Below are 23,950 nucleotides of genomic sequence, written 5' to 3' on the forward strand. Positions count from 1 at the left end.
TAATTTGTTTTCTTTATTGCAGATTCAGCTCCCATTAAAGGATTTTCACAGTTCTGAAGACATGATTGTGAATCTATCATTTTATCCTTTGCACAAAGCACAATTAAACCTTAGAAAGTGATACTGGATTCACCAGCCTTTGGACAACTCATCTTCTGAGACACTTAGCAGACAACCAAGGGACTTTAGATAGCTTGTTATGCTATTAGATACAGTAAAATTCAGAAAGAATAAGATTACTATTGAAGTAACACAAAAGTATCTGGGGAGGGGTTATTAGAACACACTCATTGATGGAGGAAGTATTTAAATTGAAAAATAACCCAAGACACACAAAAAATTGCAAATGTTCATTTAACTGACCTGGGTTTCCATTTAAGGTCATCTGATGAATTCACATGAGCAAATGGGCTTTGCAAAATATTCAAAAGATTAGCATTTGTCTCTTTTTATTATCTTCAGGTAAAATATCACAATGTAATCCTATAACTTCTGCACTGAATATTTGGCACTCTAGCCTGACATGAAAAAAAGGGAGTCACACAAACAAGTGGAACAGAATAATGCAAGAAAGACTTCAGACTCCAGGTACTGAAGCTATTCTGCTGATATCTAGGCAAAATACCTGCATCCAGTGTCAGACTTAAAAGAAAGAAACTGTAATAATGCCCAGCTACTTTGTGAGAAAAGTATTCAGAAGTTTATTTTAAAGTAAGATTGCAAACCCACAGTGTACACCCCACTGTGCTAGTTACTCACGTAAGAGCCCACACATGCTCCCTTGTTCCACTGATACCATATGAGACTTTATAGGACTGGGACCTACAGAAGTCGTACCTAGGGTTAAATGTATTTGCTCAAGCTATCAGTTCAAGGAGGAGGCATATAGATTTTTTTTTAAATCCAAATAATTTTTTAAAAATTTTTTTTCTTCTCTGTATCTCATGGCTTATCCCCAACTTTGGAAGGACAAAAATACTCCAAAAATGAAGCCAGGAGGTGATACCTCCTGCTCCATAAAGTGGACAAAGAAAAGGAGGAGAGAAAGGAGGGAAATGGGAGGAGAAAAGATGAAGTAACCCACCCTCTATTTTCATAGCAATTTTGTGTCTGAGATAGTTTTCTTGAGTCCTAGTTCAGTGCTTCAATATTAACTGATATCAATATTAAATATATCAAAAACAATATAAATATTAATATTCTTGTAGAATATAGCTTGCCATCACATTATAAAACAAAAAAAAATAACAAACAAGCAGAGAGGTGGAAACAAAGATTTGCAACCTCTTAGTTATTAAAATATTTTTCATTGTTATGATGACTAAGAGTAACTGGTCAGGGTCTAAATTGGGAGTGAGCAACAACGCAAATCAAGTTTGATTGATTATCGATTTGTGGGAAGAGGGGACATCATAACACAAAATTCCAAAAATCACATGGCTCCAAACAACTAGGGAGCTGGAAGAGTTTTAGTGTCCTAGCCACCACTCCCCTCCCATCCATCTGCATCTCTGTAGTGCTTAGACACTCTGGAAAAAAAAAAAACAAACCCAAACACTTCTAATGGCATATTTCTCTCAGTTCTCATAGATGCAAAGTGTGACTTTAAACTTTAATTAATACAAATGGGTAGTACACATTAGATTAATTAGACATGACATTCACATTATTTAAGCCCAATATAAAATGAGATTATATCAAACATTTTGATATCCTGATCATACAAAATGTCTGATGACATCGAGCCTTGGTGACTTGCTATACATCTACTGTTTCTCAGTTCCTTATAAAAGATGGAATAAATGAAGTGAGAAGAACACTGGAAAATTCTAATAGACAAACTGACTAATCTCAGACCCCAAGGTCATAGCAAAGTAATTCATTTCTTGGCTTTTCAACAGCACATGACATGATTTATCAATCTGAGCCCAGGCTTATAAACACTATACATCTCAATAATATGTTCTTTGCACTGTGTAACTTTTTAAACAATGATAGATTGCCTGCGCTGGACTGAAGTTATTTTACAAACAGAAACAGAATATTTGCAAATGAAATGGCCCAAAATGGGAAGGGGAAAAAAAGAAAGAAGAAAGTATTATGCCAACTAGCAGCTATACTTAACTGAAAGAAATCTAACATTTTGCTGTAAAATATTTTCAGAATCCACATTTTTTAAAATCTTCTATAATTTTATACAAGTGAAATAGAAGATCACTAAAAGAAAAATATTTCTTAAGCTCAACAACACTAACAAAACCTTACACTGCCAAGGAAATAACATGATTTTGAGCTAAGGGAGGACTGTGAATCAATACCTCTAGTTGCCCACTTGATCACAGACTTCCTTGAAGTCATTAAGGAATTAAAGTCTTAGTTTCCCTTCCCTTAAAATGAAATAATATTTTTATTCTCTTAAAAGAGCCTGATCTTTGTAACATGGAGCAATTGGGCTCACCATCGCTCATACTATGGATGTAGAATATATTTTTTTTAAAAGCAGGATTCTTTTTGCCAGCATCTGATACAATCTAGCCCTGACTTTGACAAGGTTTTGAAGACATTGATGTAATGTAAAAACACTCCTGTGTTATTTTCTCATCTGGGATCTGTCAAAATTACTGACAAAGTAGAGTGCTGATCCCAGTCTCAGCCTGGGAAAGGAGGAGGGAAGTGACATTTCAGCTTGAGCTGCTTTTAGGGTCTTCATTGAAAAAACTTGATCCATTTCTTGAGACTACAGTGCAGAAGCTGAAGAATACAGATGAGCTCAAAGACTATGTATAAGAAATGAGTTTGAAAGTTCAACATGCTTAATTTCCAGCCCTCTAAATTTAATGCTCTGAGCAACACAGATCCTGTCAATTTTCAGGTGACAAATTCTCTGAGAGGCCCGGCCGTTCCTTCATTTGCTTATTATTTAGACAATACAATACAACCTCTTTTTCAGTAGGGCTGATCCTTATAATGTATGAAAATCAAAAAGATCAAAGCTGCACACAATGTGGCTGCATGAGGTTATTTTGGCAAAGCTCTGCTTCAAGGATTATTCAGATATTTGTTTTCACATAGCAATTACCGCTGACCCAGTACCCATATGCAAATCATAATTTTCAAAAGTAAAAGAAATTTGTTATTACACTTCAATATGTTGTTCCACATTTTCTAGGTAATAAAATTATTTCAGGTTCTTTTAAAATAAAAATGTACATTAAAGCAATTGAACATTGCAACCATGGCTCCTTGTAAAACAAACATCAACTTCATGTCCCTTTAGGTCCTACTAATGCTGTATGAGGGAAGTACTTTAAAAAAGAATAAAGAAAGGAGTCCAGGCTTAAAAATGAGACATCAAAAAGGGGTTTAGCAGGAGACAGAAACAGCTACTTTTACATCTTCTGATAATTGGGGTTATAATAATGTCCTTTTTGTTGTACAGAAGAAGGGACTGTGACATTTCCAAAATGAGAGCTCAGCACTGCTTTCAAAAAATCTGTTCAAAAAATAATTGCATTCACTTTCAGATCTTTTTTTTTTGTTTTTCTTTTTCCATTCTCCCTTCTAAAATTTAGAGGGTGCTTCCTTTCCATTTGGCTCATTTCCACTGTCTCTATGTCAACTCCATCTAGGATTTCATATCGCCTAAGTATCTCAGTGCCTCAGGCCCGTAGTATTTATCCTATTTATAAACCTAAATCTGCAATTTATTGTGCCTGGCCAGACTGCTGCACCTACACAGACTCCCACAGTGTTCGGAGCCCTTTCTGCCTGTACAAGCAGCCACTCCACTGAAGCACAAAAGCGGCTTTCAGACGGGCAAGGTCGTGAGCATTCCCCTCTTCCCCTGCCCCTCTCCTACATTTCCCATGGCTCTTGCTGTACTCCACCAAGCTTTCCTGGTGTCACACACACCACAGCAAACAAAGGAATCCCTATTTGGAAAACTTTCATGTCTAAAAGTAGATGTGTTCACCTTCTTGTGCATTTCAGAATATGTTCTAGGGCCCTGACCCTTATGTCTCTTACCTTCCAAATATCATAAGAGCAGAGAGGGAGTCCAGGACACACTACATTAGCAGAGGCTTAAAGACAGATCCCCACAAACTTGGGCCCTTGGCAGCTCCACTGCAACTCCTCTCCCTCCTAGAGCATTTCTGCATTCCCCTGCTGTAATTGTGTTATCGTCCCCATAACTCTTTGGGTACACTTCACCATGAGTTTACAGCAAACTGGTTAATGTGGAGATGGTGCCAGTCATTCATCTCAGCACCAGCTGGCAGTTACTTTAAAAACTGACGTACACCTGGAAATACACAACTGTGAATGATTCTCAGACAAATACTTATTTACCTTGGCACAGGCAGTGCAGAAGGCATCACCGAGCTCACCTCTGACACTGTAAGTAATTTGGATCCCTAACCATTGGCAAACATTACAAATTGCACACCTGGAGCTATTACAGCCTCTAAAGTAGTCCAAGCCTATACTTCCTTCTTCCCTTTTAAAAACAGCTGCATAATGCCTCAGCAGCATTTTATGTAACCTTTAACATACAGCATACAAGAATGAAAGGAGACAGTGTTTCAGGTTGAAAAAAAAAAAAAAGGCAACTGAGTTCTAATAAATGCCTGTAACAGCAGCACAATTAGTGGCTCTCCTAATGCCCAGGCTGAGCTTGGTGGAGGCTCAGACAGTTGCCCCTGGGACTAGTCCACACAATTCTCTTGCCCTGTATTTTGGGAACAGTAGTAAAACAGCCCCCTATGCAGCAGGACATCTTTCCAACAGAGCCATTCACTGGTAGAAACTGAACTGCTTCATTTAATTCCTCCCAATCTCTTCTACTGTATATTTGTACCTTTGCATGGAGATTGTGACCCCAGGCACTATTCTGTAAGCACTGGGTATTTTCCCTTCTCATCATGAAATCCCAAGAAGATGAGTGATGAAGGGAAGCTTCAACATCTTTGCAGCAGCGTTACACACATAACATTGAGCTGTTTTTTTCCAGAGCCATCCTGGAATACACCAAACCAGACAGGCTACGTGGCTTGACCCTGGTCCTGCATCGCAGAAGCAGCACAATTAACTTCAGCAGCTGTTAACTTGAAGAACAGAGAAACTCTCCCAAGATGGAGGCAGAAAAGAAAGCTTCTTCCTCCCTCACATCCCAGCTGCAATGGTAACATAACCCACACAACTCGTATTAGCTGTGATACAACATGTTTCAATGGGTGCTTAGCTAACAAAAAAAACCAAACCTATGCTTTTCTGCCTTAAGCAGCAGAGGGCTACATGTTCATAAATATGCACTCTTCTGACTCAAACCATAAGGAAAAAAAGTAAACATAAACAAAAATAGCTGTAATGAAAACTACCAATAATTTCAGTTAATCTCTATACAGTTAAGGGGACTGCAGAGACACATAGTTGTATGAGAAGTCCCAAAGAGTGGTATGCGTGTGTATGATTGAAAACATCACACAGTATCGATGGTAGCCACAGAGTAATTTACAAATTATATTGCTTCTAGCAAATGCTTTTGATTCCATCACCAAGACTTTGTCTCCCAACCCATCTCCCCAGAATTTCCTGAACCAATAGAAGTCTTGGACAAGAATCACTTCACTGTTTTTCTTAGTTTCACATTTCTTTTCAAGTCAGTCAGTCATATGATGATTTGTCAAAACTTTAAAAATTAAATTTAAATGTCTCTCCTCTGATTTTATACAGCATACAGATCCTTGAAAGTTAAAGCTAGATTTGCTACTGGATCATCTAGCCTGAGTTCCTCTACGTTCCAGCCCTGGGAAGTGTTATCCAGCTGCTCTCCACCATGCCAAATTACTAGTGTTTAACTAAAAACAGAGCTTCTAAAATGGTGTTCTCCCTGGACTGAAAATTGCCAATGAAAAATCCAATTTTAAATTGGTATCTGTGCTAATGATTAGCCAACCGCCTTGTGAAATGTTAATGCTGTATTTTCTACCTGCATTTGTCTGGTTACAGCTTCCAGTCATACATTCCTCAGCATACATATCCTGATCACATTAAAGAGTCTGTTAGCACACAAAACCCCTAAAAGGCACCAAAACAATGGAAATCTGACAGTCTTTCTGCCATCCTTGTTTTATCATCAATTTCTTTATAATTCTTTTCCGATCTCTGAAAAAAATACCAAGAGCACCCAGCTTAGTTCGGACTTTGAAGAAACCAATTAAAACATTTCTGCTTGCTCCCTATTAATGGTTGTTTGGCTTTTTTGTTTTTCTTTGTCTACATATCTCAGATATGCACTTTCATTTTCTCTGTGTGGAGAGTACTGGAGGTCTTCCTAAACAGTAATTTATTTGGTAACCAGCCAGACATTTGATTTTAAAAACCTAAGAAAATGATATCTACCCATTAGCAATTCATAATTTCCTCAAATAACAAAATTTGATTTGACAAGGAATATTTTCTTTAATTTTTAGGAAAGGTTAATAATATTTTATTACTGGGTGCAAGTACCAAAAACCTGTCTACTAAAATAGATCTGCCAAAATGAAACTCTTCCTAACAGGACAGCTTTTCTTTCCATATTTTACAGACAGGCGCTGTGTGAGAGTATTCATCTTTAGTTTGAAACAGACTCCTACCAATATCCCCTGTTCAGCTTAATTGGATAGGATGCTGTGCTATGTGTATTCAAGATCCTGCAACTCTGAGACATCTAAAACAAGTAGAACTAGGTATTTGATTAATATTTAAACATAGCAAAACTGCCAAATATTGCAGCAGATAAGTTTCTTGGGCAAGATTTTCCTGACAGGACACCAGTAACTTCCACTGAAAGGAGCCACTGATAGTTACTTGTATCCTGAGGGGGAGAATCAGAACCCTGGAGATCTGCTTAGTTTTCTGCTTTCTGTGCACATAAAAGCAGAATACATAACAAGGTCACGACAGGCCAAAAATAGCAAATCTTCAAGCGGTTGCAATTCAAATAGATACTAGATCTGCAGAAAAGCAAGCAACCTGATCAGCATGCAAAATTTCTGAAGATCACTACTTTTGCAGCATTAAACATTTTACAACCATTTTTCAAAAGTCGAGAAGAAACGTTAGGTACATACTTTTCAGGATTTTCCACTTCTTCAGTAACAAAATTGAGGTAAAACCTAGAAAAGAGTTATAAAATGTATTAGAAGGGCTTGATAGATTTTGATTCTGTACTTCTTTCCCAAAGAAACAAGAAGATACTTTTAGTTAAGCACTGCTGTTAATTATAGTAGACTTTGCAGACCCATGTTTGGATTAAAGAGAGTGTGAGATTTAACCTTTCCTCAACCCCATGCTCAGGAGGACAATTCTCAGAAAAGACAGCAAAGCAGAAAAAAGAGAAGACCTATATAATGTCAATGTGAAATTTATTTTATTTTTTATTCCTCTGTCATGTCAGGTAAATTGTGGTTTACCCTAAACTATACACAAACACACAAGCACCTTCAAAAGCCCACATTCCCTTCATGACTCTAGCTTTTTACAATTTCAAGTTATACTGGCAAAAATTCTTATCATGGTACTCAGCAAGGACTTCTCAAAAAATGAAAATAAATGAAGCCTCAAAAAACTCTCTCCTAAACCCAGGATTTTGACACTAGTGTGTCATATACAATCACAAACCCAGGCTGCTAATCCTGTATGCTCTTGCACAACTTCCAGTACAGGTTGCACTCTGGTCATACTCCAGCAGCATGCAAGAGACAGCGATGTATGGGAATTCATAGGTACTACTCACTGGGCACAGCCCTGCATACAAAGCAACTGTAAGCCTCAAGGTCACTGAACTCTCTGTTCTGCATTTATTAGCACTAGATCTGTGCATCGCCAGATCACACAGATGTGCCTGGCTCAGATACAGGCACAAAGTCACATCCTGGCTAATTAAACAGGGCAGTCAATATCAGGCTTATGTTGGCTTTCTACTCTTATACAGGAAGACAAATGATATCTGACCCAACAGTGCTACAACAAGTAAACAAATAGTACCTGATCTGGCAGAAAGTCTGGGCACTTCTCTCCATCATATGTCTTGTACCATATCTGGGTTAGCAGAAAGAGTTAGTGCTGGCTCACAGGGTTTTGGTTTTTGGTTTTTGTTTTTTTTTTTTTTTTAAAGTTATTTTGTGACCAAGCATGAAATTCTGTAAAACTAGATTTGCCATCCCATACAACAAGGTCAGTACTTGTTCTAAACTTACTAGTGCACAGAGCACAAAAGAAGAGGTTGGGATAGTTCAAAAGAGAGATGGTTTCTGATGAGAAAGAGGTTCAGGTACTTCTTTCTGGACTTATTTCTGCTTCTATTCAGAATTAGCTTGACCACCCTGCATCAGTCCTTTCACTGGTGCAAAGACATGCTTCCTTACATTCTATACTGGTCTTTTTTCAGCCAACATTTTATATACTATTCAAATAGTCCACACTTGCTTGTCAAAGGATGAGCCCACACATACTTGTGGTTTGTTTTTTAAAGCTGTATCATTAAAAGTTAACAGTCTTACTGGCTATGCCTAAAAATCTGCCTGCATCCTAGGACACACCACCAGCACTTGCAACACTCCTTCACATTCAACTCACTGGATTGATTTAGTCTCATGAAACGGATAGTGCAAGGGTATTGACACTTCACTTAATGGTCTGCTCCTCTCTGCTCTGAGGTAATCAATTTGAGCTGTGACAAATAGGCAGCTAGGAAGAGCCACTAGGCAAATTAGGTCTTTGCCTGATAATTTCTTTTATAAGTAGCAAATAAGGACCTTGAAATAAAGCCAGGAATTGTAAAGGAAAATAGAGATGATTTTTATCACAGGAGTTTGGAACAGTAGGTGGAAAATGGAAAGAAACAGGAAAGAAGTAACAGAATAACAGTATTTTCGATGTAGCATTTTTACAGTAAACAAGCTCTGCCTCGGTGACAAGTAATATTAAAAAGCTTTTAAAATTGCAGTCATACAAAAATGTAATAGGTTAATATTTTAAAAGTGAGAAACTATCACATTTATGGATATGAGAGACAGAGGTGGTTATAAGAGAGAGAGGGAAGAAGGTAGAGACTGTCAGCATAATAAGTTCCATTTCTTTGAGGCTTCAAAATGCCAGGCTCTTTTCTTATGTATCTATCACAGATAAAGGCTTTGGACTCTCTTGGGTTCTCCCCACCCCCGACACCATTTAATATAAAAGTTCTGTTCAATGCTTCAATGTGCATGTTTATAATGCTTCTGCAACTGGGAAGTTACAGACAGGCAGAGAACTCAAATACTCAGCCCATTGTCCCTCTGAATTAAATAAATAACAGCCTTATCTCTCATCCCTTGCCTTTGTGTGAACTTGGCTGCCTGTGAGTCTATGGAAAGGAAAGGGAAGACCTTCATACAAAGCTATCTCAAAACAAGCCCACTCTATGCATTGTAGTCTTCTTTTTTTTCCCCCTCACACTGCTGCTTCAAAAGCACGATGGCACCATGCAATGTGGAGGCCTCGCTAAGCATAAATAAATCGTAAGGCAGATTTGAAGAGTGGCAGCACCTTTCAAACCAGTTGCTGTGTACTTTGGTGGGAGAGAGAGAAAGAACTTGAAAGAAAGTTCTGAGCAGGAGACTTAAAGGCAGATTCTCAAACCTTTGCTTGCAGTCAATAGCACTTGACTTCTATGGAAGCCAGTTGCACTTCTTGTTAAGTGAGGTCCAATTCTCCCAGAGCAAGAGGCATAAGAATCTAGGAGGATTTGCCTTGTTTTGTGGTTTATATTGATGTTATTGTGATTTGCTTCTTATTCTTCAAATACTGCTTTTTTCAAAGCAAAGGCTGAGGAGTCCACACAGCATCGTAATCATTCACAGATTTGTGTTTCATTTAATCATGGACTTGTTCAACAAAAATTAAAGCTTCATTATACCTTTTATCAAAATACCTAAAGAAAAATTAAGAATATTGCTTCTTGCTGACTTTATTTCTAGTTCTGAGAACAGAAATAAAAATCTGATTTTGTGTGTATGTGTTCAGCACAAGTTTACCTATTGTACGTTGGAGAAGAAAAACTTTTCCAGGAGCTACTTGCAGAATAACTGCTGAGCATATGGAAAGGTGATGAGATGCACCCTCACTACATGATGTAGTTTGGCAAAAGATGTAGAACATATAACTCAGTCCTTCATATATACAAATGTCTTTGTTAGAACATGTTAATGTTAGTTTTCAGGACAAATACTGATAGGCTTCAACAACTTACCAGCCTGAATAGGCATACATTCCTGAATAAAAAGCAAGTGGTAATCCCATAACACTGGCATCGTTCCCCGCAAAGGCATTTTTAAAGTGCTGTGTTTCTCCTGCAATGTCAACAAAAATAATATTGCAAAACCAGGTCTTTGGTCACCTACTACTTTAAAACAAATAAATATATCACACCATGGAACATTTAATCACCCAATAGTTCACTCACTTCAAGTTCTGCCCTTGATCCTAATTTCTGACCCAACCCTTGCAGTCATAATCTGCCAGCAATTATAAAAGGTTTTGTGGCGTCCTCAGTCATGCAATAGCAGAATTTGACCTATTAGGTTTTTTTCAAAGCATTCTGAGCTTGATGACACTCAGTGCACTGTCATCTCCAGCAGTGACTTACATCAACATGAAAGTACAGAACGAGCTCTGTAGCTTTTGCTGTGGAAAATTTCACTTGTTTAACACTTTAAGCAGAAGGAACATTACTAACATTTCACTCACAAGCAACATTTTTAAAGTAAACAAACCCAATATCTTAAACATTTCTGCCATTGAAAAATTTAGTAACTCCCTACCACATTATAGTCAGTACTATGTTAATATTATACTAAGAATTACATATCTATAAATGCAAACATAAAAGAGCTGTTATGTTGTTGTCCATTTACAAAGTTCTCTGTGGCTAGTTAAGACCTCCCTACAGTATCCCAGATTTCCTGAGCAATAATTATGCTCCTCAGCAAAGGAGTAGGAAGAAGCACAATTCTTTCAGACTTAAATTAGCAATGAGTCAAATCCTCTACCTTTTACTCATTTTTTTACTGAGCTTTCAGTCAACATTTCCATTAATGTGAAGGCTTTTGGGGTAAGGAAATAGCTGGGACCAGAAGAAGTTCCCAGTGGGGAATTAGGGATACTATCTGAGCTAAGAGCAGCAAAACTCTTTCAAATATGAGTTTGGTTTGTTCCAAAGGTCTAGGAAAAATGGAGCATATGAGAAAAGAGAGAAATTTAGCACATAAAAAGAAGTGAAGGAAGAGGCATTGCAACTGCTAGAAAGGAAGTGAAAAACAAGAAAACAGAAATCATGAATCAGGAGAGTATTACACAGCAAAACTTTTTTTTCAGAGTTTACTGCTAACCACAGAGACATGTCTGCCCCTGAGAAACTGAGCTCACCACGGAGCCTAATGCTATGCTGTTGGCTAAGATGGGAGGCTTTGTGAAGCATCATAAAAGAGCATCCCCAGGGACAGTGCCAACAACTGTGATAATTTCTGTTAGATAAAAATCTGCCAAGAATTCATTAAAAGTGCTCTCCATTCTGACCCTCTGCACTGAACAGCTCCTGTGCTTTGTGTGGTTATTGTCTAGAGTTCTTGTAACAAGAGTGAGCTGGGGCTTGTCACTATCTCACATCCACTGCTGATAGGGCTCTAATGGAAAAACCTCTTTGGGTTGCTGAGCACATGTGAGGGAAAAGAGTTTCTCTGCCAGCATGGCTTTGCCCAAATACCTTGCAAAAAGCCAAGGAAAGGCCTGCTCAGCCATGTTTGTGCTGGGTACTGCTGGGCAGAACAAAGATGTGTTTTCACATTCTTTGCTTATGCAGCAACGTTTGGTGAAGTCTGTAGAGTAATTCCGTCTCTCCAAACACTTTTGCTTCTGTTTCCTACACCTGGGTTTGCCCCAGGCTATTAACTTTAGCTGTATGCTTTAGTTTTTCACTTGAAAGAAGTAAAGCATACATGCAGCATGAGCATCCATTATTTGCATGCAGGAAGACTATGAAAGCAATAGCTAACTATAGTTTCTCTTCCCAGTACACCAACTTTAACTTCACAGTTTACATCACCAAAGTGGTAGAACAGCATCCACGATAGTGTTTCTTTCATATATTTCACAATTCTGTGCCCCCTCCACACCACATACCCAGTACCAAAGTGGACTAGGCTCTAGTTCAGTTAAAGGAGACATATTCTGCCTGAACTAGGCATGTGCTTTGAGGAGAGTTATGCTCAGTTGTCATTAAAACCCATCCTACTCCTTTCACAAAGTTCATGCCAAAGGTAAATTACAAAGAGCAATCCTGACACTCCTTTGAAAAGTCTGAGCTGAATAGACTCATTGGCATGCTGAAGGAAATACCAGTTCACTCCAGTGTAGTTCCACTTCTAATCAATTATATGACAGTACAGGGCTTCAGTTAAGCAAGCACAGACTAATTAAGAGATTTTGCTGTTATAGGCATTATTTAGTGAAGGCAGGTGGGGAAAGACTGGGGAGTGTAAAGATAAAAGCACTTTAAAAGCATTTACTTTTCATTTCATACCTTTAATTAGCTGGATAACTCCAGGGACTATAATTATCAGAATCGCTACAAGCTTGCAAAAGGTGAGGAAAATCTGAATACGGGCACTCCAGCTGACACTCATGCTATTCAGGACCATCACCAGTGCTGCAAGGGGGAGAAGAAAAAAACAAATCAAGAGTTAGAAAGAAATACTGGTACCACTAAAATCACCACAAAATTTTGCCAGCCCAGAAGCCACACACATAATAGATCCTGATACATTCCTGATAACCTTCTCCTGCTGCTGCCCTCCCACTTCTCACATTAGCCTTCCAAATGCTGCATCAAACCTTTGAGCTGACTCCCTTTGTTTGAGCCACTGTGTGGCCCATCCATCTCTCCATTTTCCACTTGGCTCATTCCACACCAAATTACTGCTCCATTTACCCAGAATCATTAGATGCTGGTAGGTGACAGGCTGACAGGAACCTCCCTTGGATGAAGAAATTGCCCAATCCCTGTCACTCCAGATTTCTGTATCAGTGCAGGTTTGAGTAAAACTTTGTATTTTCAGAAAACAATAACAATTAAACAGAATCATACTAAACTTTCCCCCTTCCCCATGTAGGTCCTGCATAAATTTATCACTCACAACCTCATTCACACACACACCCCCACACACCCTTTCCACTCTTTCTCCTCATTTATTGCCATATCACCAGAGATGCAGGAGAGACAGAGAGCAAGTAACATGTCTGTCCTTGCTGGGAACTGGTGAAAAAACAGATACCTTTTACTTCTTGAAAACAATGCCCAGGTCTGCACCTCAACAATACAGAAAGGTATGAGAAGGGCTTTTACATCCTGCCTGCTTGGCTTCCATCTCCTTCTGGGACAAGGAAGGTTTCTTCTGGCCTTTACTATAGCATTGACTGATAGGAAGATGGTAAGTCTTATTATTTGAGTGCCAGTTATTTTAGCTTATTTAAACAATTACCCTGGTAAAATAGAATCAATAAAAGTGTTCAGATATATAAAGAAAAAAATTACCTAAAGAATGGAAAAAGTGAGTCATTTGATTAGATAAAAAAATCCCTTTTCCCCTTTGCTGCAGGGAAAGGCAAATGTACTCAAACAAGCCTGCTCTTTCATCTTCTCTTTCTTGCCATCATATGGAGATAACGAATTAGCTCCTCATCAGAGTCCTCCCATACTTCAAACTCTCTCAAGAGCACCAGTTTGTCTGTATCATCAATTATATCACACACCTTGGGACACATAAAACCACAGGTTGCTATCTCCCATGACAGTCTGAGAGCTCTGTCTGAGCAACACTGTAAATCTGGCACGGTACAAGCTTTCTGACAGCAAACCCCACTGATTTATCCCAACTCTCTTACACAGATTCTGTTCACTGGTACAGCCAAAAAAATATCATAAAGAATTCTTCTCAGTTTAAACCAAAGTTTAAACCAAAGTTTAAACTGGGTTTAATGGAAAAGGGAAAAAATTCCAAGTAACCTGGGTTCCAATGTGCTGTTTAGAATTTTCTAAAAGAATTAAAATTCTGGGAGAAAAAAAAAAAAATCTGTTTTTTTTAATATTGGAAAGAGAGTGACCCACTCTCAAATGAACGAAGACAGTGATCCACTCTCAAATTAACAATTTACCAAATCTGAAACATTACTTAATGTGAATTTTTCACCAAAAAAGAGATCTTAAAGTTCAAAATATTTTTCCAGTTCTGTATTTCACCATAGTTCAGAACTGAGATAGGCTTTTCTAAGTCACAAAGAGATCACTTGGAGTTCTGCAAAGTATCACTTGAGATGCAATACTTTTTTTTCTTTATTACTTCCTTGTATACTTTGCAGGAAAAATAAAATCCTAGGGCCTGATTATTTACTCTACTGTATAATACTACCCTGACACGGCTTCACTCATTTGAATGTTGAAAGATCCCATTAGGTTGCTCCTGAATATTAGCACTGATAGAGGTTCCTCCTCTTTTCCTAGGGCTTGATTACCAGGAAGGTTAACAACTGTCATTTAAGCAAAATGTATTTAAAGTATTCATTTGACCAACAGTGTTTAAGTTATAAAAGAAATCCTAGTGTCATAAACAAACACTAGTTTATGTCAAATTTCTTAGAAAGTTATGGATATTGTGCTTCTCTTTCCCAGAAGACAAAGCTCAGGAAGGGATCTGGCCACAAGAATAAACCAAGGAAGAATTTCATGTGTAAGAAAGTTTTGCAATTTGACATCCAGCTTATTCAGAGCTCAAGCTCACTGCAGCAATCAGCCTGTTGCCTTACACAGGTCAGAACAGGTAATGTGAGCATTGTCCTTACAAAGAGCCCTCCTCAGGGTTTTCTAACACATTGGTTTCACCTTCCTGATACACATATAAGAATGTCATTGAATGGCAAACTAATATGAACACTAATGTCAGCTCACACAGAAACTCATAACCTTCCTGCTGGCCAGTCACACACAAATCACAAGCCCAAAATCTGTGTAAGAGCTACACTGGCTTGAAAGGAAAAATTGCAGGCTGGTATTTTCATGAAGTGTTAAAATCTTCTCCATCCCCAACTATGAATTCAGGCCAGCCAAATGTTTCATCTGAGGCTTTCTAATAAAACAGTAAAAGCAGAACAGTCACTGCAAGGATCTTCATTTAATTGGGAAGCTGAAGGGATTATACACCCACAGTCAGTCCAGTGCACGTGCGCTAGTTTTGATGGTACTCTGTAAGAGTAAGCCCTTTTCAGAGCAGCAATAAATACCGTTGCTCAGGTTGCAGGGCTGAGACTTAAGCTCTTAGAAGATTTTAGACCAATTGGGTATTTTTTAAAATTTCATTTATTTATTTATTTATTTAGTAGGCTATGAGAACTTACAGTCTTATAATAGTGTCAGCAGTTCTATGTGCATATCATGTATGGGTACCATACTGGTTGTGTTAGCAACTGGATAATGACAGGCAATGGAGGAGTCAAAAGAAAGCTACTAAAGAGCAGGAAAAAGATGAGACAACCGTGACGGAATTCAAGAAGGAAATTATATCTTGGGACTATGGTCATTATTCAACACCTCTATTCTATGAATAGGGCCTTATGGAGATCCTTCAAGAAACTGATTGCAAACGCTTTGATACAGGATCACAGCAAAGATCAGAAGGACGCAACAGCTCCTCAGACAAAAGAACAATGAAGGAAGGACTCATCTCTAACTTTGCTAACTAAAAGTCAGGCATCTAGTGTGGCTGCATCCTCAATGAAGATACAGTTACCTCCAGAGAATGAATATCAACCTCTTTCGGATGCCTACCTCAGATGAGTTGCCTTCAGGAAGTGTCTTTCCCTCTTTCTCCACTAATTCTATGGGGAGCATAGACAATTGCCTTAAACTAAACCCCTAATGAAAAGTGAGATGAATCCTGACCAAGGAGAGTATGGAAGGAGAACAAAATGGGGTTCATGAGCAATCAAACACAATGGCCACACCAATCATGTTGCTTTTCACAATCTTTTTCTTTCACACAGCCACAGCTATAGATGGATAACAAAATCTAATGGGAGAAGCAGCAGTAAGCGTTACATCCTGGCCTACTTTTCAAGAATATATGAACCACTGCCTCAGCAGGAAACCAATGAAACTGCCCTCCTCTAACTTGTCAGGCTTTCAGACTCAAGGCATTCACACAAACTAAAAAAATACCCTCAGCTTGTACATCCTAATGCATCAATTAAAAGGAAGTCACAGTAAGCACAAATGCATCTATCAGAAGAGATTATGCTATCCTGTCAAGCCAAGAGGGGTCTTAATTTAAACTGTTTTTCTGAAGACTGCCAGGGGTAGAGAGCATAAAGTCTGCCATAAAGGGCAGGGGGGTGGGATGGGAATGTAAATAACTGTAACTGTAGATTCATATAAACACTAAATTTATGCCAAGAAAGCTTTGGATGGGAATATTTGCCAGTGATTGCTGACAGATCTGTACAGTTGACCTTGGATTCTAAGCATAATATCCCCTCTAACAGCCATAGTTTGGAGTATTTGAAGTTTTTAGGGGGAGACCTCCAAAAAAGGATAAAACTGATAAATTATTGCAGAATAAAATGCCCAAAATAAATATTAATGAGTATACCAAGATGATCAGGGGACTGGAACATCTTTCATACGAGGAAAGGTTGCAGGAACTGGGGCTGTTCAGTCTAGAAAAGAGGAGACTGAGGGGGAATCTCATTAATATTAACGAATATCTAAATGGTAGATGTCAGGAGGTTGGGACATCCCTTTTTTCTATTGCATCCAGCAACAGGACAAGGGGTAATGAGATGAAGCTGGAACACAAAAAGTTCCACTTAAACATAAGAAAAAACTATTTCACTGTGATGGTGATGGAGCCCTGGCACAGGCTGCCCAGGGAGGGTGAGGAGTCTCCTTCCTTGGAGGTCTTCAAGACCCACCTGGATCTGTTCCTATGCAACCTGATCTAGGTGAACCTACTTCTGCAGGGGAGTTGAGCTAGATGATCTCTAAAGGTCCCTTCCAACCCCTACCATTCTATGATTCTATGATACAAACTTTAAACACATGTGTAAGTTGGTAACTTGTTTTCAGGCTCCCAGTTTTTAACAGCTGAAACCTATCTATCTGTTTTCTGTTATGAAGGCCAAGTAACAAGATTAGAACAGGCTCAGTTAAGATTTGGTATGTATTTGGGTTACATATTGATAGTATGGTACAATACCTGTGCACAGTATAACTTACCCTTTCATGCTACCAACACATTTAAGCTTACTATTAGGAAAATAATTAAAAGATACAAATAAAGCAATATATTGGGGGGAGTGGGGGGGTTGCACCATCTGGATAAAACAAATATGGAGAACACTAAAAGCTTCCTCTTAAAAGGAGAAATTAGTTTTTAACTCTTTCTCCTAAAACAACTGTCTTCACATCAGAACAAAGGTAGACAGGACCCCTTCTGCTTTGTGTCCGGGAGGTGCTGTGTCCATTTCAAGTAAAGCTGGGCATTTAGAAAGCCCTGTCTCCTGTTTGTATTTTCTTCCACTGTGCTTCCTTCTGCTGAGGCACATCCGTGTTCTCTCTCCTCTATCTGGCCACTGATTTTCGTTAAAAATGTAGTTGTTAGATATCTTCGAGGTGACTTCTTTCAGTTGAAATGACTGACTTTAACAAAATTTTACAGCAAATCAATGGACAGTGATATGCATACCCAGTACTTGCCTAGTTTTTTCTCCTCATGGAGATTCACTTGAGAAATACCACATGAATTACAGTGATTTCTAAGTTTGAAAAGAACACGTAATCTTTGCTTCAGAGTTTCAGAATACTGGGCTATCTGAAGAGAACCTCCACAAAGGCATCCATCTCCCTACTGAGACACTGAAATGTTTTGGGTTGTTGGATTTTTTTAAATAAAAACAACCAACCAAGAAGTCCAAAGCACCATATCATGGAACAGAAAATTTGCTTCCACAGATTGTTCAAAATTGCTGAGAAGAGATGTGGTATGGAGGGGAATTTTGTGCCCAGCACATACCTTTTTCTTATAAATAATAAACCAAGAACAGTTGGGTTTTTTTAAAAGTCAACATCTCCAGTAGCTTCATTTCAGCTCTTATCTGATCTACACCTTCTCTGCAGCACTGTTATTCCTTTTTCACCACAGAGGACCCGGAATGGTGGAGAGCGGAATGGCTTGTAGTCCCTCTCCAAGAAGTAGTTGTTTGCAGCTTGTAGAGGAGCAATGGTATTTGCCACTCCCCATCATACTCCTGGTTGCATCCATCTCAGGCAACCTTTTAATAATAGGCTTAAATTGCTCAAGAGGACGTTTTGGGTTTTTTTTGGGGGGGGAGTGGAACTAAGAGAAAAGCTGTATTATGACAAGGATAGAAAAAAAACGGGCTAAAGTATTAGGTGAGGCCTTAAAAATTCCTTCACAGGAGGTTTTAGGACCAGTTTAGACAAACATCTGTCAGAAATTGTTTAGACACACTGATTGGTTTTGGAGACAGGGAATCACCTGGAGATTTTTCAAAATTTCTTTCCGTTCTTTCTAGTATGGTCAGAAATGACAAGGTTAAACTATAGAACAAAGTCTCAGTTTAACGGTGCTTCCCACTACCTTTCCCCTCTCCTGTGCAATAAAGACAAATCACAGTGAGGATTCTGTCACCAGGCACAGGAGGAAAAAGGGCCCAGTAACAGATAAGAAGGCAAAAGGTACATCAGCTCTCTTTCTGACTAGCCTAAAATTTTCAGTAGAAGCAAACACTGCTTTTGACATCATTAAATTGGATTATAAGATCTTCAGGGATCCAGTGTGTCTGTTCAGCACAACAGCATCTTAATCTTACCTATTGCTCTGCCTACATGAACAATACAAAACATTCATAAGAATTTCCATCACAACAAGCTAATTCTTACCATACAAGAACAAGTCATATACTCTGGGATCCCTGAGCTTAAGTAAAGCATATGATCAAAAACTACTACAAAGAGCATACTGCAAAAAATAAAGCATGTCTGACGTTACTGTTTTTCTCAGCTTTCATTCACTCAGTTGCCAATTTCCTATAAAAATCCGTTCTTTTAGGGAAACAACAGCTCACTCTACCTGTGCAACGGCCCTGCATTCACCATAGGAGTGGTCTGCTGCAAACTCCCCTCTCCCTTTAGGCTGCAATTATTTCAGAATAACTCCACCTCCCCTGCAACGTTACTTCTTTGTTTAATTACTCTTTGAAGCTCTGGCTTATCAAGCAAATTTTCAATTAAATTAAAAGCAATAAAAATCTATTTCAAATTGTTCACTTGTTTTGCTGGAATCACACGCACTTAACAAAAAGCTTTGATGAGCCTTCACTTAACATTCCTTCTGTCTCAGTGACCTTGAAGTTACCGAACATCTGTTTCACCCTTATCTTACACTGAAGTATTTCAGACAGCTGTAGCTATAAAAAGTCATTGACCTCAAAATTCAAGCCCTTAATTTAATTATTCCTATGAATTCTATAGTTTGTGCATAATAAGTGAGAAAGAAATGTGATCATGTACTGCTTTTTTTAACAGTCCTGACTGAAGAGAACTCATACCAGGAGACCTCCCACACAAAGCCACAGTAACCTGGAGACTGGAAATTTCAATGTCAATTGAACTCCCTACCCCAAAGAATGAAAAATTCATGTGAACTTATTATTGTGCAAAGCTGAAGGGGTCTCCTGTGTGCATTTGATCATTTTGCAAGTCTTAATTCCTTTTTCCGGTTCTTTTGTTTCCTATACCTGCACTGGCCAAACTGAAAGGAGCAATCTCTTAGTAATTACTCAGGTCTACTCTTCACTCTTCTCTCAGCACAGCTGAATGTGAATATGTGCATATGTGTGAAAGGCAAGTCAGCAGCAGTTACCAGACAGAACTGGACACAAGCCTCTAGAGCTACAGGCACTTGCCCCTAGAGTCCCATTCACAACACAATTTGTGCCTTCCTGTTTCATCCAGAATCCCACACCAGCCTAGGAACACTGTATAGCTCTTGGTCTCAGAGTAGCCTTCTATCTTCCAATTATTGGTTCTCTGTAACCCTGAATGGTCCCCTTTACATTAATTGCAAAGTTAGCAAGAGCAGGACAAGCTGCTTAATACAGATGTGCATTTTCACCAAGCTGTACATCCTGCTCCCAAGGTCATCTGTTGGGGACTACTTCCTGAACGACAAGTACCTCAAGAAGTTTTTACTGCTATGAAGGACAAGAATGGAACTAGGAAAAATAATCTCATGTAGCCTATGCTCTACTCAAGAGAACTACATTTCTTCATGGCATCATACTTGGCACTCAATTGCCTCCTAAAACAGAGGTAGAGCAAAGCACTAAAAATCGGGTAATCATTCTTCCATATCTCTGGCACTGGCTCACCATCTCTTAGGGACTGAAATTGCTTCTACAAAAGTAATGAGAGTTCTGCCACTAATTCAAGTGGCAACAGAATCATCTTTGGCAATAGATTTTCCCTGCCATTATTAAAGTCTGCTATTCTTTTTACTATTGCTTATGTTCACAAATACACATATCCAGGCAAAAACTCACAGTGATGCCCTTGGCATCAGATGCACAGTGATTTTCAAATGATTCACATCAAAGACTATCTGTTCACTGCGTGATTACTTTTTTTTTTTTTCAATTTACATCATCTTTACCCTTCCCTGAAACCTAAAATTGGATACTTACTGATGCCAACAGCTGTAACAAGTTTAATCGCAAGTTCTGGGATTTCACACTGCATAAAGAAAGGTTCCAAAATGTAACGTCCAAATGCCAACGATATCACTGCTGTGGCAGCAGGGCTAAAGCAAAAACAACAACAAAATCACAAAATTAATCTGCAACAGTACATAGATAATATTCTTACAGGATCATTCTGTAGCTTTACTATCACAGAACTGTGAACCACACTTAATTTTGTTTCCAGGTTGTAACTATGCAGCAGGAAACCATGAGTAGTTTAGTTTTACTCGGTGGTTCTGATCTTGACAGCAACACCTCTTGCTACAATTACTCTTACAGCTTCCATGTTGTGAAGCAGTCCTAAAGAGAAGGAAAAGATATCTACAGAAATCTTCATTCACATGGGCAAAACCCTGAGTAGAAGTTATTGAGGACTGAATTTGAGTGGCCAGGTATATATTATTCCTCAGAGACATAGGCAAATTAAACTAAGTTACGAATTTTCCTCTACTGCAGTAAGAATGCAAAATCTACCCAGGTCTGCTATTAAAATCTGAGAAAAAGCAAAAAATTAATTAAAATTTCCTAAAATGCAAACAGATTTTGTTCCTTTTGGTGACTAATCACTTCCTAGCACTTCAAGCAAGTGCAAAAATCCTCAGAGTACAGAAAGCACCTACCATGAAATAGAGAAATGCAAAGTAAGGCATGCAGTTATTGTATTCAGACATTTGAAATACTAATAATATCCATATATTCTTTCTCTTTGAGATAAGCTAAACGTTTGCCAGAAGTCTTAACATTGACACATATTAACAACAGATTTCCCCGTGCCTCAGATCAGACACTACAGTTCCAGTGGTCTGTTCACGTTTAATTTGGGAGGACACATTCACCCTTGATAGGACAGCTGGCAGCACCTATGCTTCCTCACACACTCAAGCACAATAAGGTCAAAAAGGCAAAACATTCTGCCTCAAAGAATTTTTTAGTTAAACAAGAGTCAATGCAAATTTCTTGGGAAAAAGCCTACAGCATTTAATAAAACAATGCCTCACCTTACAGAACATATAGTTCATAGAATCAAATGAAAATGTTATGGAACAGCATAAAAATTCTGCAGAGAAGTTATTATTCACCATTGAACAATAAAGGAATTTTCCACAAGAGAGGAAACCTTTGAAACAAACTTTCTTAGTGTTATGACTAAACCAAAATGTCACACGTTGCATTGGACCAAAATGAAGAGAACAGAGCATAGAACAGAACTTTCTCTGAAAGTTTCTGTGTGGACAAGTGAGAGCTGCAGCTTGTGCGTTCCCCCACTCACAAGGACTGTTCCTCTCACTGGCCAACAATTGGATTTGCAACTTTTGGTCCCTGAGTGAAGGCAAATGTCCTCTGTACTGGGTTTATACAGAGGCATAACTGGCTTTATCTCGTTGCAATATCTCTAATTTACATATGAAAATCACCAAGCTTTTGGCTTTTTAAACACCGCAGCTTGCCAAAAGTAACTTGATCTGTCTAGATCAGATGAAAGATTAGAACTTTGGAGCTTTCCCAGAGTTTTTTCCTCAATCCCAGCCCCTTTGCCAAAACTTGAACTTTTCCCTCACACAATTCTATGATTTTAAGAAAGGCCTTTTTGAAGAGACAGCCACTGCTATCCATGCAACTGTGATATTAAAAATATAGCTCCTAAATTATAACTCTAATAAATAGCTATCTCTCTTGTATTCCCATGTTTGGGGAGAGGCTTAACTGTCAGCATAGTCAATCAGTTAAGTAGAAGTTGAAGGAACAGAGCATTTTCCTTTTGACTGCATTCCTAGGGGGAAGCCAGCAGTTCCCTAACACCTTTATGTCCAGAAGACAGAAGCACATTGGCAGCTTCTATCAAGTGCAAGTAGCACAAAAATCCACTGGGTACATGAGTGTATGTAAATGAGTTCCCAGCACCTACAATGCCCCAGCACATACCTCAGGTGAGTCAGTCACTTGGCAGCACACTCTCATCCAATCTCTGTTTAGCAACCACCACAGTTAAGTGCTACAGACAATGCCTTCTCACAGTTATCTTCACTTGCTTGAGAACTAGCTTTTCTTTTTTCTTTCCTTTTTTTTTTTTTTTTTAAAAAAAAGAAGTATGTAAATATACATACAACCTGACTGTACTGGATGAGAAGCAGCACAGCGTAAGGCCCATCTAAACAGCAGATGATGCTGCCACAGTTTAGTCAGTATGTTGGCAGAGCTTAAGAATCATACACATCTGCAGTATCATGTCCAGTTCTGGGGTCTCCAGCTCAAGAGTGATAGAGAATTTCTGGAGAGTCCAACAGAGGATATTCAAGATGATCAGGGGATTGGAACATCTTTCTTATGAAGAAGGCTGCTGGACCCAGGGCTGTTTAGGCTGGAGAAGGCTGAGGGGGGATCTTATCACCACTTATGAATACCTAAAGGGTGTGTGTTGAGAGGATGGAACAAGGCTTCTTTCTGTAGCACAGTGTCAGGACAAGAGATAATGGGCACAAGTTGGAATACAGGAAGTTCCATTTGGATATGAAGAGAAACTTCTTTCCTCAGGTTGAGGGAGCCATGACACGGGCTGTCTAGGGGAGTTGCGGAGTCTCCTTCTCTGGAGGTTTTCAAACCTGCCTGGAGCAGTCTTGTATGACTTGATCGAGGTGAACCTGCTTTAGCAAGGAGGTTTGACTAGATGATCTCTAGATGTCCCTTCCAATCCCTACCGTTCTGGGTTTCTATGACATCCTGTGTGAAAAAGCAGCTTAGCCAAGAAATGTGTGTGCAATTTCATCTACTGGGAAAAAAAAAAAAATCATATTCATCTTGTTTAGCCAATTACTTTACCAATGCAGGACTTGGATATAAAACTCTACATAGAGTTTCAGCTGCACCGCTCTGATCTTTGCAAGTTGTAACAAGTACAGAAACCACTGACGTTCCTTCCCTTGCAAGATGATTATTTTCTGGGTGTGGGGCAGATCACAATGACTAAGAATGTTTTCATGACACTCCTGGGACACTGCCATATGTAAAATACAGTAATTTCGTAGGGAGTAGAATTTATGAAGCCTGGTTTCTTGTGGGT

At 38.8% G+C, this 23,950-nt stretch overlaps 1 protein-coding gene across 1 annotated transcript in view; it reads right to left on the reverse strand.

Moving 5' to 3' along the window:
* Positions 1-23,950, reverse strand: part of SLC7A11 (solute carrier family 7 member 11) — a 58,142-nt gene that overhangs the window by 29,572 nt on the left and 4,620 nt on the right. The window contains exons 3-6 of the mRNA XM_010210351.2: positions 20,836-20,951; positions 12,605-12,730; positions 10,277-10,376; positions 7,116-7,160 (exon numbers count right to left, since the gene is read on the reverse strand). Coding sequence (XP_010208653.2) covers positions 7,116-7,160; positions 10,277-10,376; positions 12,605-12,730; positions 20,836-20,951 — 387 coding nt within the window. The remainder of the gene's footprint in view (positions 1-7,115; positions 7,161-10,276; positions 10,377-12,604; positions 12,731-20,835; positions 20,952-23,950) is intronic.

The sequence above is a fragment of the Colius striatus genome, chromosome 3, assembly GCF_028858725.1.
Source record: "Colius striatus isolate bColStr4 chromosome 3, bColStr4.1.hap1, whole genome shotgun sequence".
In the NCBI taxonomy this organism is placed as follows: domain Eukaryota; kingdom Metazoa; phylum Chordata; class Aves; order Coliiformes; family Coliidae; genus Colius; species Colius striatus.